Genomic DNA, 17,500 nt, shown 5'->3' with positions numbered 1-17,500 from the left:
TCACCATGCAGAGGACGGAGGCCCGGGAAGGCGCTCTCTGAGGGATCTCGTGGTGCTCGTGGAGGGGGGGTGCCTCTTGTGTGCAGGGATGTGGGGGAGAGTGGGTGGGAGACTTCTTCCTGGAACCCTCAATCCTGAGTGCCCAAGAGGATCACTGCGTGGGCCTGACTTCGGAGGATGCCTGCAGCTGACCCTGCCCAAGAGCCCACAGCTGGGGGCCAGGGGGCAGGGTGCTGTGTGTAACACGCTCTCCACTCCGTTCCCTTCTCCCCTGCTGAACTCCAGGGCCCAGCTCCTGAAGGTGAGCCCTTGCAGCCCACTCAGCCTGCACAGTCTACACAGCCTGCCCAACCCGTGCAGTCCACGCAGCCTGCCCAGCCCACGCAGCCTTGCCAGCCCACCCAGCTCAGCCAGCCGGGCCAGCCACCAAGCGGCAAGATGCCTCAGGTCTCCCAGGAGGCGAAGGGGACCCAGACAGGAGTAGACCAGCCTCGCCTCCCAACCGTACCTGCGAGCAGGCCAGCCGAGCCGCACGTGCAGGTTCAGAGGGCACAGGCAGAAACGAGCCAGACCTCCTACCCCTCCCCCGTGTCCGTCTCCATGAAGCCTGACCTCCCGGCCCCTCTCCCTGCTCAGGCTGCCCCAAAGCAGCCGTTGTTTGTCCCCACAACCTCAAGCCCCAGCACCCCTCCAGGACTGGCTCTGACACACACCGAAGCCCAGCCCGCTCCCAAACCGGATTCTGCTCCACACCTGACTTCCCAGAGGCCTGTGGATATGGTCCAGCTTCTGAAGGTAAGTCCGGGCAGGGGGCCTCCCGCTCCCCTCCCAGCTTTGTGCCGTGTTGAGTGTTGTCCTAAGGTCCCCACTTAGACTAGTCGGCTGTCGCCTGGGGCCATGTCCAGCATGGCTCTGCTCTGTAGCCGTGAGCTTACTTCTGCGTGTCTCCCCGAGAGCAGAAGTACCCCATCGTGTGGCAGGGCCTCCTGGCCCTCAAGAACGACACGGCTGCCGTGCAGCTGCACTTCGTCTCTGGCAACAACGTGCTGGCCCATCGGTCTCTGCCCCTCTCTGAAGGCGGCCCCCCGCTGAGGATCGCCCAGAGGATGCGGCTGGAGGCCTCGCAGCTGGAAGGGGTTGCCCGAAGGATGACGGTGAGCTTCGGGGCCCAGGCGAGCACCGGCCGTGCCCTTGAGGGAGGATGTGGCTCGCCCCCACCTGCCCGTCTCCCTGGCTTGCCCACCCAGCATGTTCTGTCTCCCGCCGGCATGTCAAATGCCTCTAGGCTCGGAAACTTCTCTCAGGCAACAAATAGGGAGGACTTTAAGGTCACCCCAGTGGGGTGGGGGCTTTTGTGGACTCCGCAGCTGAACCCCGAGGTTGGACAGGCCTTTGCATGGGGCTGCTGTCTTGAGGGGAGGCCGCGGACGACTGACGACTGCTGATGCCACAGGTGGAGACGGATTACTGTCTGCTGCTGGCTCTGCCCTGTGGCCGTGACCAAGAGGATGTCGTGAGCCAGACCGAGTCCCTCAAGGCGGCCTTCATCACCTATCTGCAGGCCAAGCAGGCGGCGGGGATCATCAACGTCCCCAACCCTGGCTCCAACCAGGTCAGCCGAGTGTCCTCCCCTGTGGCGCACACGTGGGGGCCGGTCTCGGCTGGTCAGGCCGTCTGATCGGGTGGGCTGGGCTGCTGGTGCCAACTCAGAGGCCGCCAGAGGTTTCTTAGAGGAGGGCAGGAGGGCATTTTGGAGAGAGAACTCGAGTGTAGAGGTGGGGCCTCTGTGGCCCATCCCGGATCTAACCCCAGGACAGCGGAGACACAGCTGAGACCGCAGCGGTGTTTAGCTCTATACTGAGGAGCAGGTTCCCAGGAGAGCTGGGGGGACAGTAGTTTGCGGACAGCTGGGCTCCTCTGGGTGGACAGAGTCCTGGGGGCACGAGCTGATAGGGAAGCCGACTCACCCAGGCTCTGTGTGTTGCGCCCCTTCAGGGCCCCCGGTTGGAAGTGCTGAAGAATGGTAACGGGGTGGCGGAGGTGGAGACAGGGGATCCCACTCTTCTCTCTCGTCCCCCTCTCCAGCCTGCCTACGTGCTGCAGATCTTCCCACCCTGCGAGTTCTCGGAGAGCCACCTGTCCCGTCTGGCCCCCGACCTCCTTGCCAGCATCTCCAACATTTCTCCCCATCTTATGATTGTCATCGCCTCCGTGTGAGCCACTGAATGGCCGCCACTCGGTGTATTTCCCTGAGGCTCTGCAGCAAAAAGTAAACCCAGGACCCCCCAGTCGCGTGGAGGAAGCAGCTGCTGAAGGGGACACCCTCCACTGCCAGCCGCCAGCCTCGCCCTCGAGCCCGCTCCCCGCCAGGCTCCGGGGGACAAACCCCTCTGGGCAGTGGTGCTGCTATCTGAGTGTTTACATGACATTAGCCCGAGGACAGACCACCAACCGATGGACTCTGCAGACACCTTGGGGCTGGGTTTCTCTCTCCTCTTTTGGGAGAAAAGGAACTGGGCAGTGGAATTAATTTTTTGTTGTTTTTGTTTTTAAGAAACAAAACAGAACTGCCTTTGCACTAAATTAGTGACTTGGACTTTTGCACAGTGAAGACAGGCTGTGACACTCTGGATGTCTTGGTGTACCTGAAAACACACATCGAGGACTCGAGCGCAGGACGTCAGGCTTCTGCTGAAACCCTGGGGTCAAGGAACATTTCATTGGGTTGTTTTGTCCCCACCCTGCCCTTCCCCGTGCTCATTTGGATGTGTCACCTTTCTTAATTCTCCTGCCACCATCTTTGATTCACCCGGATGTACAGTTTACAATCGCAAAAGAGCAAACAGAAGGATTTTCTTTCCTGGTGGGATATGCAGAACTTGGGATGTGTGTATATATAAATATATAATATATATAAATATATATAATACTGACTTAAAAAATCAAATTCCCCTGACATACATTTTTTTTAATCTGTGCCAAAAATGTGTTTTCAGAGAAAAATCTTATTTTCATACTCAGACTTTGTATTGTCACTCATTTGTATAAGTGCGCTTCGTTACAGCACGGGCCCTGCCCCCGCGATTTGGAAGTGTCACACACACACAAAAGACTGTACAAAAAAGACTGGCTTCCCCTCTTCCTGTTACCTTGACCTCTTCTCCCCCCCCCCAACTTCCTAACACTTATTAATTTATGAAACTGGTTTTCTCAGCGCAGTTTTGTTTTGTGTGTCCATTGGATTACAAACTTTATTAAAAAATACAAAACACGTCGTGTGGATGTGATTGTCACTTGACTGGGACGACCAAGGGTCCTTTGCTTACGGGAACAGCTGGCCCTCATCCCACTTCTCTTTCCCTCCCCAAGTCTGTCCATGGGACCTGCTCCCTTCCTGCCACTTAATCCTGCCCAAGCGTCGTGTTCTCTCGTACAAGAGGTTTCTGCCACAGACTGAACTTATTTATTCTCGGGTAACGCGGAAGGCACTTCAGAGTTGGGGTGGGGGAGGAACCACCTGCCAAGCAGACTCAGAAACCTCATAGGCAAACTTTGGTGTCTTGCCTCTTTGCCCCTTCCTCGTGTGGGTCTGGAGCGGCCTGGCCTGGGCAGCAGCAGAGGCACAGCTAGGCCCAGTGCCGGGGGGCGGGGGGCGCGGGGGGGGGGGCAGGGACCACAGAGTTGATGGTCTCACTTGAGATAATCACGGGGCTCTCTGAGGGATTATAGCTGCTCAGAGCAAACCGGAGGGGCAGAGATGGCATCCGCTCTCCCTGCCGAGAGGGTTAAGGATGAGCTGTTCCACGGCCCCTGCTGGCTGTCCCCCACCTCCCCCATCAAAGCTCCTAGCCATGCGTTTCTGACCCTCAGCCTGGTCGTAGACTCCCGCTGATTCAGGGCAAATCAATGTTCCCAGGAGAGTGGGGCACGGGCTTGGCCTTGATCCTGTGAAGTGAGTGTGAAGCCCTTCTGCTTCCCCAAGCCCGACAGATCTGGGCCCGTGGCCTGGCGGGCCTGGCTCTCTGCCTACCTTGCTCTGGCTGAATGGGCTTCTGAGCTGGGCTCTCTGGGGTGCCTGGATCCTGGTAAGCCAACCCCACTGGGTCACAGCAGGGTCACAGCTGTGCTCCGTGGCAGAGAGGGGAGCTCAGGTCCTGAAGCTGAACAGGTGAGAAGCCCAAGGAGGAGACCGGATGAGGGGACGGGCTGCGTGGAGCCACAGTCTCTCCGGCCCCAAGCGTGCTGCCCAGACCCTGACTCAGGACAAGGAAGCCAGTTCTTTTTCCAGACGGGTCCAGAGTCACCAGTCCCATTCTGCGGGAGGGACAGCCTGGCTTGGCCGGGAAACAGGTCGGTGCTGGCCGGTCCCTGGGTGGAGCAGCCCTTCCGTGGCATTGGCCACAGCTCTGCCAGCTCCCCCCACACCCCCACAGGGAGCTCTAGGCGGCATTAGAAAATAATCAAATTTATTCTCTCTAGGGAATGGGGCCACCCCTCTCAGATCCAGGGTGCCATCCATCCTTAAATAAACAGTCACAAGGAGGGATGCCTGCTCACTCAGCAGGCGGCGGACATTCAGGGGCTGTGGGGGGCGTCTCTGCCAGAGCGGGCTGGCCATCGGCCCCATCCCGAGGGCGGAAGACCAGCTCCCCAGCCTGCAGCACCTGCCCAGCCGGCCACGCGCTGCCCGGCCCGTACTGCTGGTAGAAGTCCGCGTCCGTCTGGAACATGACCAGTGCCTGGGCCGTGTGGATCCGCACGTGCTGGGCCAGGCTGTTTGCATCCAGGAACTTGTCCCCACAGGAGTCGCAGGCATAGAGGATGTGGGTGTTGGGGTCTGTGGAAGGTAAAGGCCATGATCAGACTGGGGAGAGCCCTCGGGGTGGTGGTGGGGGGGCACCAGTTTTCAGGCCCCAGGCGGCCCCTCTCACCTTCCTCCTGTACTTGCTTCACAGCTTTGCTAATCTCGGCCTTAAGGACTTCCGTCTCATCGGCGGTCACCGCGGCCCCCACTGGTACCACTGCGGGCAAAGTCCATGGGGCCTCAGGCACCTGCCCCATCATGGGAGGCACGCTGCCCGGGACCACCCCCCAGCGGCCCGCAGCCCGCACCTGTGAGCTGAGTGACGGCCGTTGCCGCCAGTGCCTCGGTGGCCAGCGTGACCATGTCATCCACGGTGACCACACTGACCTCACCCCCCTCCTCGGGCTCCAGGATTTTGATGCCCGCCTTGCCCTGGTGCACGGTCTTCACGTGGGAACGCAGGTTGTCCACTCGGTTGAAGCCACGCCCGCACTTGTCACACAGGTAAGGCTTCTCTCCTGGGGGGGAAGGCAAGGTTCTCGCCTGCCGTTGGGGGGGGGGGGAGGACCTCAGTGGCCTCCAGCTCCCTCAGAGCCCTGTCTCTTCCAGCAGCAAGTGCTCTGGGGCGGCCACCGGAGCTGCCCAGGAGCCACCAGCGGCCACCGCGCCCTCTGGAAACCAGGAAAATGGGGTCCTCATTGAAACTGAACCTCCCAGGCCCCCTGCAGCAAGGACTGGCACCCAAGGCTGGGCCCTGGAGGGACCTCCCTTCCCCCCAGCCCGCCCCCAAGAACAAAGGCCAGGTAAGGCGGGCGGCGGCGAGCTCACCGGTGTGGATGATGATGTGCTTGGACAGGTCCCCCACGTTCACGAAGGCCTTGCTGCACACGCTGCACTTGTGAGGGCGAATGTTGTCGTGGTGGCGAATGTGATTGGCCAACTGGCTGGACTGGACAAATCTGCGGGGCGGCAGAGGGAGGGGCTGGCACCAAACTGCCCGAGTCTGGCAGAGAGGGTTGGGGCTGGGGGCTGGGGGCCGGGGAGCTGGGCTGGGGCCTCCCGCCTCCTCTTCTAGATCGGGGCGGACCCAGGGAGCTAGGCCTGGGCCGGGGCAGCACTTGGCCCCCGGTCCCATCCAAGCTCTTCGGGGGGAACCCGGCGGGGCCCGGGGCGGGGCAGGACAGGACCTCTTGCCGCAGCGCTCGCAGACGTAGGGCTTCTCCCCCGTGTGCTGGCGCACGTGCGCGATCAGGGAGCTGGCCTGGGTGAAGGCCTTGCCGCACATCACGCACTGGCACGGCTTCTCGCCTGGGGACGGGCGGCAGGAGAGGCCGTCGGCACCCACGCCTCCCCGCGTGCCCTGCCCCCGCCCCGGGGCCGCTCACCCACCCGTGTGGATGCGGACGTGCCGCTGCAGGGCGCCGGGGTCGGCGAACTGCCTCTGGCAGTGGACGCACACGTACGGCTTCTCCCCGCTGTGGATCCGCAGGTGCCGCTTCAGGTTCCCTGTGGGAGACGCGGGGAGGGCCCGCCTGAGGCACTGCGGGGGGCGGGGGGAGCGGTGTGCCGGAGGGGCGGGGCGCGGGGGGCCAGCCCTACCTGAGGTGGTGAACTGCTTCCCACACTCCCGGCACTTGAGCGGCCCGTCGGCGATGTGGATCTTCAGGTGAGCCTTCAGATTCCCCACCTGCGCCCAGGCGGGGGTCAGAGGGGCCGCCCCGCGGCGTGGAGCGTGGAGCCCTCCATCGCCCCCCACCCCACGCCAGCAGCGAAGCGGCGAGACCCGCCCATACTCCAGGGCCCTCGCCCTGCCTCCACCCGGGCGTCCCTGGCATTGCAGCCCTGGGACTCTACCCCCGCCTCCCCCTCCATCCCCCCCCACTCCCCCTCCGCCCCCACCCCCACGTCTCCCCCACCGGCGCCGCCCCGTCCCCGAGGGCGCGCACACCTGATTGAACTTCTTGTCGCAGTGCGGGCACTTGTGCTCCTTGTCGGTGTCGTGCGTCTCCAGGTGGCGCATCTTGGACGTGGGGTCGGAGAAGGAGCGGCCGCAGTAGTCGCACTGGTAGGGCTTCTCGCCGCTGTGCACCAGCTGGTGGCGCTTCAGGTTGCCCGACGTGGTGAAGAGCTTGCCGCAGTCCTCGCAGCGGTAGCGCGCCTCGCCCGAGTGCCGCTTCTTGTGCAGGTTCAGCAGGCTGATGAGCCGGTAGCTCTTGCCGCACTCCTCGCAGCCGTACGGCTTCAGCGGGCTGCGGGGCACAGGGCCGCAGGGAGGGGAGCGTCGCGGGGCTGGGGGGGCCGGGGGGGGGGGGGGGGGGCTGGGGGGGGGGGGGCGCGGCGCACCTGTGGGTCTTCTCGTGGGCCTTGCAGGCGGCCGGATCCGAGAAGGCCTTGCTGCACTCCCGGCACGAGAAGGGCTTCTCGCCCGTGTGGATGCGGATGTGCCGCTTGAAGTTGCCGGTGTGTGTGAACTCCTTCCCGCAGTCCTGCGGGGGCGGGAGCGTCAGGGACCCGCAGTGGGCGGCGGAGGAGGGGGGCCCGCAGGCGCAGGGAGGGTCGCACCTCACACTTGTGGATGACCGAGCCGTAGGCCTTGGACTCCGTGCGGTCGCCGTAGGTGCCGGAGCGCAGGCCCCGGGCCTCGGGGCCCAGCTCGTGGCCCGAGTCCGTGCTGGCCGACTCCTCGCTCTCCTCGGGGGCCTCCCCCTTCTCCAGCGGCGGCCCCTCTTCCTTGACCTCGGCCGCACCCTCCTCCTCCCGCTCTTCTCCTTTCCTGGCCGGCTCCACCTCCATTTCTGCCTCGAGAAGGGCGGACACTGAGGCCTTGGGAGGGCGAGAACCGGCCTCCACAGGTGGTGCCCTCAGAGCCAGCCAGAGGCAGGGGTCTGGTGTCTGCAGCCCTCTGACGGTGGGTGCCCGCTGGGTCCCGTCCGCAGACAAGCCTGCTGGGCACTGGCCTGGGAGGGTGCTGTGGGCTGCTCAGAGGGGGCCTGTGTCCCCAGGGCTAGCAGAAGCACGACCGGGTACATCCCTGAGAACCAGAGGCCAGACTTGGGCCCAAAGCTAAAGCGGGACTCACCGTGGGATCCGCTAGAGGGGTCTGGGGGGGACCCAGGGGGACAGGTGAGTGCCAGCTACTGGGCTGGCTGGGGGCAGGGTACCTTGCTCCGAGCTCTCTGACAACACAGCCTCTGCCTCTGCGGCCGCCATGCTACTCGTCGGGTCCGGCTTGGGCTCTACGGGGGGCGGCTCCCGGGGGGCGTCAGCCTTCTCCGTCTGCTCGGCCCCTGGGTGTGGCGTGGGAACACCGGAGGCGGGATTAGGGCCCGCCATCCAGGGGCTGGAAGGCTGTCCTGGACCAGGTCCCCAGCAGTGGCTGAGGCCCGGGATGGGGGCCCAGCACACCCCAACTCGGTCTGCTTATGCCTCTGCTCTGGCTGGAGCAGGCACCCCGGTGCGAACAGGTCACTCTGGGTGATGAGAGCTCAAAGGGAACAGCGGTCAGTGCCACCTGCCTCCCGACCCCAGGAGCCCCCCGAGCAAGCCGCTCGCTGCACCAGGGCCCGGGCTGCAGGGAGGGGATGGGACGGATGGCCGGGCCCTCGGTGCCACAGCTCACCACTGGCCGTGGTCTCGGCCTGGCCACCGCGCTCCTCCTTGGGCTCCCTGCCCAGGCCCATCGGGGGACCGCTGCCGGCGGGCTCCAGCTCGCTCAGCATGGGGGCAGCTGCCTTCTCCTCTTTGGTTCTCTTGTCTCCTCCTGGAGATGGAACAGGACAGACCTGCCGTTTCCCATCACGTGCCCACCACCTGGAGGGGTGAGGTGGCCCCACACTTGCTCGCTCTTCCAGATCCTCCCTGGGGATGCTGCTATAGAGTGGTTTGCCCGTCTGTTCCCGGGGCACCTGCTCCACACACCAGGCTGCCGGCCAGGCCCAGGATCACCAGGCCTAGCTGCCACTCCCGTGGGGCTCCCACGCTGGTCGGGGGCGTACCTCACGCGCAAAACAATGCCACTCGTCAGAGCCAACGCTTAGGAGGGGAGCGGGGTCCTCTGCAAAGGGTGCCATGAGAATCTGGCCATACCCAGTGTCAGGAGGAAGGGCAGGAGAGGGGAGGGGCTGCCGGAGGGGCGACCCCCGTGTGCAGAGGCCTGGGCCAGGCACGCCCCCCAGCTCTGCGGGGCAGCAGAGCACAAAGCAAGCGGGTAAAAGGTGGGGAAGGGAGAGGCAGGCGGGGCCCCTTTGGCCTTCCCGAGACTCCTACTAGCAGCCCACAGGGCCAGCAAGGCCAGGTGAGGAAACAAGCCCAGAGCGAGGAAACAGAGAGTCAGAGGCAACAGCCTACCCAAAGCCGCCTGCTCAGGAACAGCCTGCCCATCCTCTTACCTTCCGTGGCCGAGGCCACCGCGCTCTCCCCGGGGCTGGCGTGTGGCTCCGCAAGGGACTTGAGGGCATGGCAGGCTGCGATGATGTCCTGCATCTGCAGGAAGCCGGCCACGGCCAGCACATCGTCCACGTTCTCAGCGCTCAGGCTCAGCTTGGCCGTGTACATGAACTCCAGCACCTGACCCAGGCCTGCCAAGGACACAGACGGCCACCACGGACCTGCCTCAAGACCCGGCACTGGCAGCCGGCCCAGCCACCCCACTCAGCAGCAGGACCGGGATCTGTGGAAAGCAGAGTGGCAGGCCAGCGGCGCCCCCTCCCCCGTACTGGAGCCCAGACCACAGCCTCTGAAGTACCCCCGCAGAGGGCAGAGGGGGTGACAGCCACCCCGCATGGAGGACAGCAGGTGTGAATGCTCACTTAACACAGAGGACGGGTATGAACGCCCACTCTCCACAGAGACAGTGTGAATGCCCGCCCCTGCACAGAGACAGTGTGAACGCCCGCTGTGCAGAGACAGTGTGAACGCCCGCTCTGCACAGAGACAGTGTGAACGCCCGCTGTGCACAGTGTGAACGCCCGCTCTGCACAGAGACAGTGTGAACGCCCGCTCTGCACAGAGACAGTGTGAACGCCCGCTGTGCAGAGACAGTGTGAACGCCCGCTCTGCACAGAGACAGTGTGAACACCCGCTCTGCACAGAAGGTGTGAACAGAGGACTGAGAGTGTAAACACCCTCCCCGCACAGAGGACAGTGGTGTGAATGCATCCCCCCCTCCCCGAGGATACTCTCTACCGCTCAGCCACCACACCCCCCACCACTGGAGGACACTCCAACAAGAGGGTGTCAGCACTGGCTCTCACGAGGGCTCTGTCACAATTATCTGACCTCCAAGCTAGTCACTGACCCCTCTGGGTCTCAGTTTCCATATCTGTAAACTGGGGGAACACCACCTCGCCCTAACCTTCTCATGGCAGGTCCTGCCATGCTGGGTTAGGAGCCAAATCCAAGACCAGTTCTCCCTCTCAATCCCCAGGTCCTCCTGACACCCCTCTGAGCTACAGCCATGGCCATCCCCATCATGGTCAGCACAGGGGTAGGGGTGCAGGACGGACTCGACCATGGGAAGGGGCCAGGGGCTGGGAAGAGTGCACCTGTTCTCTGTCCCTCCTGATGAGCCTATCCTGGGTACACTCCAGCCCAGAGCTTACCGCGAGTCCTTCCTGTCAGTTCTCCTCTTACCACCCAGGTCTCCGTCAAAACAGGCCCCTCGAAGGTGGAAGGAACTCGGTGCCCACACTCTTACGTCCTGGGTCCCCTATGGGAGGTCTGGTGCAGCCCACAGCTCGAAGATACCCCCCACCAAGGAGGGCAGGGGCCACATCGGCAATGTCAGGAGGGCCGTGCATGGCACAGACCCGGCCACAGCCTCCGAGCCTACGCAAGCGTGGCCCTAGACCCCACGGGGTACCTGCCGCGTTACTGATGTCCAGGTGTACCACATCCTTCTGGTCCACGAAGAGCATCTTGAAGTACTCGCTGCAGGCCGCCAGAACTGCCTTATGGGCTTTGAAGTCAACACCGTCCACCACAAAAGTGCAGTCACACAACAGTCCCAGCTGCCGCTGCTGGTTCAACTGCTCCAAAACGTGCTGGCTGTGCTGGGGAAAATCCATGGCTGCGGAAAGCCGGAGGGCCTTCGTGTTAGCACAGAGAGAGGACGCCAGCCCGCCCGGTGGGCAACCCCCGAACTCCCGGGTGAGAAACGCAACGGAGAATGGGAGAAGGAAAACCATGGAAGGTTGATCACGCCGGATTCCCTCTGCAAGCCAAGGCTGATCAGCGGCTCCTAGATCCCTGGGTTTACTGGCCAGCAAAGTTCCAAAAACCAAAAGCACTGAGGGACCAACACAAAACAGCTGACTTTGTGTCTTGCCAGGTTAACAACATTAGAAAGCCGAAAAACACACACAAAACCCTGATGACGGCGAGTGTTAAAAAAGAAAAGACGAGGGGCACCTGGGTGGCTCAGTGGGTTAAAGCCTCTGCCTTCGGCTCAGGTCATGATCCCAGAGTCCTGGGATCGAGCCCCACATCAGGCTCTCTGCTTGGCAAGGAGTCTGCTTCCCCCTCTCTCTCTGCCTGCCTCTCTGCCTGCTTGTGATCTCTGTCTCACTTGTGATCTCTGTCTGTGGAATAAATAAATAAAATCTGTATTAAAAAAAAAAAAGAGGGGCGCCTGGGTGGCTCAGTGGGTTAAGCCGCTGCCTTCGGCTCGGGTCATGATCTCAGAGTCCTGGGATCGAGCCCCGCATCGGGCTCTCTGCTCAGCGCTGCACAGAGACAGTGTGAACGCCCGCTGTGCAGAGACAGTGTGAACGCCCGCTCTGCACAGAGACAGTGTGAACGCCCGCTGTGCACAGTGTGAACGCCCGCTCTGCACAGAGACAGTGTGAACGCCCGCTCTGCACAGAGACAGTGTGAACGCCCGCTGTGCAGAGACAGTGTGAACGCCCGCTCTGCACAGAGACAGTGTGAACACCCGCTCTGCACAGAAGGTGTGAACAGAGGACTGAGAGTGTAAACACCCTCCCCGCACAGAGGACAGTGGTGTGAATGCATCCCCCCCTCCCCGAGGATACTCTCTACCGCTCAGCCACCACACCCCCCACCACTGGAGGACACTCCAACAAGAGGGTGTCAGCACTGGCTCTCACGAGGGCTCTGTCACAATTATCTGACCTCCAAGCTAGTCACTGACCCCTCTGGGTCTCAGTTTCCATATCTGTAAACTGGGGGAACACCACCTCGCCCTAACCTTCTCATGGCAGGTCCTGCCATGCTGGGTTAGGAGCCAAATCCAAGACCAGTTCTCCCTCTCAATCCCCAGGTCCTCCTGACACCCCTCTGAGCTACAGCCATGGCCATCCCCATCATGGTCAGCACAGGGGTAGGGGTGCAGGACGGACTCGACCATGGGAAGGGGCCAGGGGCTGGGAAGAGTGCACCTGTTCTCTGTCCCTCCTGATGAGCCTATCCTGGGTACACTCCAGCCCAGAGCTTACCGCGAGTCCTTCCTGTCAGTTCTCCTCTTACCACCCAGGTCTCCGTCAAAACAGGCCCCTCGAAGGTGGAAGGAACTCGGTGCCCACACTCTTACGTCCTGGGTCCCCTATGGGAGGTCTGGTGCAGCCCACAGCTCGAAGATACCCCCCACCAAGGAGGGCAGGGGCCACATCGGCAATGTCAGGAGGGCCGTGCATGGCACAGACCCGGCCACAGCCTCCGAGCCTACGCAAGCGTGGCCCTAGACCCCACGGGGTACCTGCCGCGTTACTGATGTCCAGGTGTACCACATCCTTCTGGTCCACGAAGAGCATCTTGAAGTACTCGCTGCAGGCCGCCAGAACTGCCTTATGGGCTTTGAAGTCAACACCGTCCACCACAAAAGTGCAGTCACACAACAGTCCCAGCTGCCGCTGCTGGTTCAACTGCTCCAAAACGTGCTGGCTGTGCTGGGGAAAATCCATGGCTGCGGAAAGCCGGAGGGCCTTCGTGTTAGCACAGAGAGAGGACGCCAGCCCGCCCGGTGGGCAACCCCCGAACTCCCGGGTGAGAAACGCAACGGAGAATGGGAGAAGGAAAACCATGGAAGGTTGATCACGCCGGATTCCCTCTGCAAGCCAAGGCTGATCAGCGGCTCCTAGATCCCTGGGTTTACTGGCCAGCAAAGTTCCAAAAACCAAAAGCACTGAGGGACCAACACAAAACAGCTGACTTTGTGTCTTGCCAGGTTAACAACATTAGAAAGCCGAAAAACACACACAAAACCCTGATGACGGCGAGTGTTAAAAAAGAAAAGACGAGGGGCACCTGGGTGGCTCAGTGGGTTAAAGCCTCTGCCTTCGGCTCAGGTCATGATCCCAGAGTCCTGGGATCGAGCCCCACATCAGGCTCTCTGCTTGGCAAGGAGTCTGCTTCCCCCTCTCTCTCTGCCTGCCTCTCTGCCTGCTTGTGATCTCTGTCTCACTTGTGATCTCTGTCTGTGGAATAAATAAATAAAATCTGTATTAAAAAAAAAAAAGAGGGGCGCCTGGGTGGCTCAGTGGGTTAAGCCGCTGCCTTCGGCTCGGGTCATGATCTCAGAGTCCTGGGATCGAGCCCCGCATCGGGCTCTCTGCTCAGCGGGGAGCCTGCTTCCTCCTCTCTCTCTCCTGCCTCTCTGCCTGCTTGTGACCTCTCTGTCAAATAAATAAATAAAATCTTTAAAAAAAAAAAAAAGAAGAAAAGAAAAGAAAAGACGAGGGGCACCTGGGTGGCTCAGTGTGCTGGAGCCTCTGCCTTCGGCTCAGGTCATGATCCCAGCATCCTGGGATCGAGCCCTGCATGGGTCTCTCTGCTCAGTGGGAAGCCTGCTTCCCCCTCTCTCTCTGCCTGCCTCTCTGCCTACTTGTGATCTCTATCTGATGGATAAATAAAATCTTTAAAAAAAAAAAAGAAAAGACGTGGTCAGTTTAACATCGTTTACAAAAAGAATGCATGACATAATCTTAGGAGGACGGATCTTTCAACTTGATACGTTTGGCCTGATGTAAACCTTTCTATTTTGGTTTTTTCCTCATTCTGTCGAGCACAGGTGAGATGTGTGTCTGGGAAGACAGAGGTGCCCTCTCCCAGCGTTTCAGGAATTGGCCCTCTCCTGCGGCACCCACAGGGCTCTGGCTCCTGCCCTTGGGGGCAGAGATCTCTCTCTCTCTCTCTCTCTCTCTCTCATTCATAGGTTCAGGGAACTGCATGACGCTGGGGCGTCCTGTGCCTCCAGCAACCTCTCCGGGCTGTCCCGGGAGGAAGCGTGAACTCTGGCCCCTGACCCTGAGAGCCGCCAGGCTGGCCGGTCTCACTGCCAAAGGCCTCACGTAATGCCCGGAAATCCTACAACTGTCTCAGGTGAAAATGCACAGAAAAATTCCACGGCCCGGTGCCAAATAATCACGAACCACCACAAGCCATGACTAAATAAGTATCTAAAACATTTCTCTCCTCCCCAGCGCCACACCAGAGTATGGCTCGGACCAGCGTTTTACAGGGAAAACAGCAGGCCCTCGGTTCAAGAAAGACCCAGTTTCAAAGTAAAAGCCACCCCCCGCCTCCCGGGACGGCACTGCACAGACCCCCGCCCGGGGCTAGGAGGCCTGGGTCTGCTCAGAGCTGCCCCAGCTTCTGGGCAGGTGGGAATGACATTCTGGGGGTCCCGGTCCCCAGGCTTCTGCAGCCCCTCACGGGCTCCCGCTGTTCTGTGACATCAGCCTCCTTGCGGGAGCCGTGACCATGCGTGGGGGTCTGGCTGTGATGAGCAGCGAGGAAAGCCACGCCTGCCTCCCCTGCCAGGGGGGCTTAGGTGGCACCGATCGCCGCAAAGCCCATCCACCCCGTGGTGTCTGGAAACTTTTCAAGCAGGGCCAGGTATTTGCTGAGTCAGGGGAGGTCACCGGGCAGGCGGGCAGGCAAGGCTCTAGGCAGGGAGTGGGGCGTAGGGGTGACAACGGGCTGTGTGCCACATGCTGGAGACCCAGAAACGGCCGTTCCCTCCCTCCAGCAGCCCCACGCTCAGCCTTCAATCCCACCCTTCACACACAGGCTCCCTCGGCTTCTTGGTTCTCCGCTCCATCCCTGCTCCTCTGGGGGAGCTGAGAGGAGGAGCCGCAGGGACCAGACCCGGAGCAGCCAGTGTCTGCTGAGCTGCCCGCCCTGGAGTCAGGCCGGCCGGAGCCAAGGCCGCCACCGACACACGACCCCCCCGGAAGGCATCCTTCTGGGTCTTCAGTCCCTGGAACAAGCAAGTTCCTGTTGTGACCTGAAGGAACGAACGCGAGAATTCTGGCTGCTCTATGCCCGAGCCAGTAAAAACAAAAACAGATGTTTCTGGAGAACATGGAAAAGAACCAATGTCCAGTCCATGGGTTCAAACCCCCAGGCCGGGCCACTCAGGCCTGGGTTCCAAAGGCAGTACACACCAGGCAAGGGGTACACGGAATGACAGTGGGGGGCAAAGAGAGGCCGGGCCAGCTCACCCCCAGATCCGCCTTCTCACCAGGGCTGGGGGGGGAATGTGAGCGCGTGTACACCCGGGCAGCCCCCGAGTCCCTGTCACGGGTCACTCCTTATGTCCCCGGAAGCCCAGGTGCAGAAACCCCTTCCAAATGCAAGAAAGGGAGAACCACCAGCACCCGGAGGGCCAGATGCTCCCTCAGCTTCAGAACAAGCCCACTCGGCACTTGGCAGTGCCCCGGCTCCTTCATCTTCCCCGGCAGCCAGCCCGAAAAGAAGGGGGAGGAAATGTCTCCCGGGTGGAGAAACAACCAGGGAGCGTCCCCCCAACAACCGCACCCTCCCCCTCCAAGGTAAAGTTGGTCCAGGCCCTTGGGCGGAGCCGGTGGAAGACGGGGAAGGCAGAGCCCTCCAGCTGGAAGGCGATCTGACTTGCTGTGAAGGGAACCCCAAGACGAGACAAGACCCCAGAGTGGAAGGGGGCTGCCAGGAGCCCTCGAGCTGCCACGGGAAGGGCACAGAGCCGGCTCTCCTGCGGTTGGATGCGGAGGGGCGCTCTCATTTCAGAGACCTTGGAAGGGCCAGTAAAGGTCCTGGGAGAGTGTGGCTGGTGGCCGGGTACCCCCTATACCCCACCCCAGGACAGCAGCACGTACCCGCAGGGAATGTTTTCCACCCAACGCTAACCACGTTCTTGCGATGTGAGCTGTGGCCTGGACGTGGGTGTGGGGAGCGGGGCCCCCCCAAGGCTGCCTCCGAAGCTGTTCCAACGAAGAAACACTTCTAAGGTGCATCTGGTCTGACAAAATCAAAGAAAGAAAAGGAAGCAAGGGGCGCCTGGGTGGCTCAGTGGGTTAAGCATCTGCCTTCGGCTCAGGTCATGGTCCCAGGGTCCTGGGGTCAAGCCCCGCACTGAGCTCCCCGCTCAGAAGCAAGTCTGCTTCTCCCTCTGCCTCTGTAATCTCTCTTGCTTTCACTCTCTCTCAAATAAATAAATAAAATCTTCTAGAAAATAAAGATAAAAAAGAAAAGGAAGGGAGAAAACGGGAGAGAGGGGGAGACAGGAAGCAGCGGAAGACCAGGAAAGAGAGGGAGCAGAACGATGAGGAAGGAAGGAAGGAAGGAAAGAAGGAAAAGGCTGCAAACGCAGAGGAGCCTTAAACACAGGCCCCGGGCCCCGTTCTGGACGTGGAGGCTCCCCGAGTGCTCACGGGGTCCCCCCCACAGGCTGTCAGCAGCACTGGGGATGTCATAACCCCCTAACTGGCAGGTAGAGCTCAGAGGCCCCCCCAGCTGCCTCCTGCGCTCACCTCCGCCAGCTGGCCGCCCACTAGAAAGCTCCAGCAGCTCTTTTCTCCCTAAGGCCAAGGGGTGAGCAGGTGAGGGGCCCCCTGGCATGGTCCTCCTGTCAGAGGGGCCGCGCTAGAACCGGGCAGTGCCCCACCGCCAGAGCTAGGTGAAACACTAGAAGATCTAGAAGATCACGGCAATCCTCCCACCATCTCCTGTTTCCTTCTCCACTCCACAGTCAAAGGAATCCATGGCGATCTGGCCAAACTCAGAGGCGCTCAGGAGGAGGCGAGGGCACCTACCTGGACCACACAGCTAGATGTGGGGGCCCGCAGGTGCCAGCAGCTGCCCACCCCAGTCAGTGCACGCACCCAGGGGCCGCTGGAGCACAGTAGGATGGACAGCCCAGCCACCTAACGTCTGATCAAGTGCGGCTCTCCCAGCCCTGCCCCTGCTGCACAGGGCCTTCACTGGAATGAAACTGGGGGGTCCCCTCTGCCTTACTTCGCTCTGCTTTAAGGGTGATCAATGTGGCCTTAAAGCTACTCTAAGACAGACCCTAACTACAGAAAATGCAAACAGAACAAGACCACGGAGCCCACCAAGCCCAAAGCCCTCAGGTTAGATGCAGAAAACTAAGCCCCAAACTGGCACATGACTTGTCCATTCCGGAAATGGCCTGACCTTCCAGAAACTCTCCACTGCACTCCTCATTCCTGCCCTGTGACAGTTCCCGTGACGCCGCCGGCTGCTCAGCGCTGATCCCTGACGAAGGGGGCAGACGTCTGGCGTCAGAGCTGTCCGGCCGGACACACAGCCCTGGCCTGCCTCACAAGGAATCCGTCTAGGAACGGAAAGGCGAGGGACCTGGAGAAGCCTGCAGTGTGAACTAAGCAACGCGGACACGGACGGCCGCCGCCGCCAAGTCCCCCCATCCCGCACACCTGCTCGGAGATCCCGGCTGGATCT

At 61.4% G+C, this 17,500-nt stretch overlaps 2 protein-coding genes across 12 annotated transcripts in view; one reads left to right on the top strand and one right to left on the bottom strand.

Annotated features, from left to right (window-relative positions):
* LOC111154596 (spen family transcriptional repressor) overlaps positions 1 to 3,630 on the top strand; it is a 97,742-nt gene extending 94,112 nt beyond the window's left edge. For all 3 annotated transcript variants that reach the window (XM_022514269.1, XM_022514268.1, XM_022514270.1), the window contains 4 exons: positions 286 to 795; positions 960 to 1,154; positions 1,454 to 1,612; positions 2,086 to 3,630. In XM_022514269.1, coding sequence (XP_022369977.1) covers positions 286 to 795; positions 960 to 1,154; positions 1,454 to 1,612; positions 2,086 to 2,217 — 996 coding nt within the window. In that variant the 3' untranslated portion in view covers positions 2,218 to 3,630. The remainder of the gene's footprint in view (positions 1 to 285; positions 796 to 959; positions 1,155 to 1,453; positions 1,613 to 2,085) is intronic.
* A 49-nt stretch (positions 3,631 to 3,679) lies between these two features.
* Positions 3,680 to 17,500, bottom strand: part of LOC111154581 (zinc finger and BTB domain containing 17) — a 34,022-nt gene continuing 20,201 nt past the window's right edge. The window contains exons 3-17 of one of the 9 annotated variants that reach the window (XM_022514239.1): positions 15,898 to 16,040; positions 12,519 to 12,725; positions 9,193 to 9,381; positions 8,424 to 8,564; positions 7,966 to 8,091; positions 7,367 to 7,599; positions 7,148 to 7,290; positions 6,753 to 7,053; positions 6,404 to 6,491; positions 6,194 to 6,310; positions 5,992 to 6,112; positions 5,633 to 5,763; positions 5,113 to 5,322; positions 4,932 to 5,021; positions 3,680 to 4,837 (exon numbers count right to left, since the gene is read on the bottom strand). In XM_022514239.1, coding sequence (XP_022369947.1) covers positions 4,554 to 4,837; positions 4,932 to 5,021; positions 5,113 to 5,322; positions 5,633 to 5,763; positions 5,992 to 6,112; positions 6,194 to 6,310; positions 6,404 to 6,491; positions 6,753 to 7,053; positions 7,148 to 7,290; positions 7,367 to 7,599; positions 7,966 to 8,091; positions 8,424 to 8,564; positions 9,193 to 9,381; positions 12,519 to 12,723 — 2,379 coding nt within the window. In that variant the 5' untranslated portion in view covers positions 12,724 to 12,725; positions 15,898 to 16,040 and the 3' untranslated portion in view covers positions 3,680 to 4,553. Of the gene's footprint in view, positions 4,838 to 4,931; positions 5,044 to 5,110; positions 5,348 to 5,632; positions 5,764 to 5,991; positions 6,113 to 6,193; positions 6,311 to 6,403; positions 6,492 to 6,752; positions 7,054 to 7,147; positions 7,291 to 7,366; positions 7,600 to 7,965; positions 8,092 to 8,423; positions 8,587 to 9,192; positions 11,199 to 12,518; positions 13,053 to 15,897; positions 16,041 to 17,500 lie in introns of those variants that run through there. The other 8 variants (XM_022514240.1, XM_022514238.1, XM_022514237.1 and 5 more) reach the window with 8 other exon arrangements.

The sequence above is a fragment of the Enhydra lutris genome, unplaced genomic scaffold, assembly GCF_002288905.1.
Source record: "Enhydra lutris kenyoni isolate GAN:26980312 unplaced genomic scaffold, ASM228890v2 scaffoldscaffold38, whole genome shotgun sequence".
Taxonomy (NCBI): domain Eukaryota; kingdom Metazoa; phylum Chordata; class Mammalia; order Carnivora; family Mustelidae; genus Enhydra; species Enhydra lutris.
Note: the sequence above shows the minus strand (reverse complement) of the source record. Positions and strands in the feature narration are given on the sequence as shown.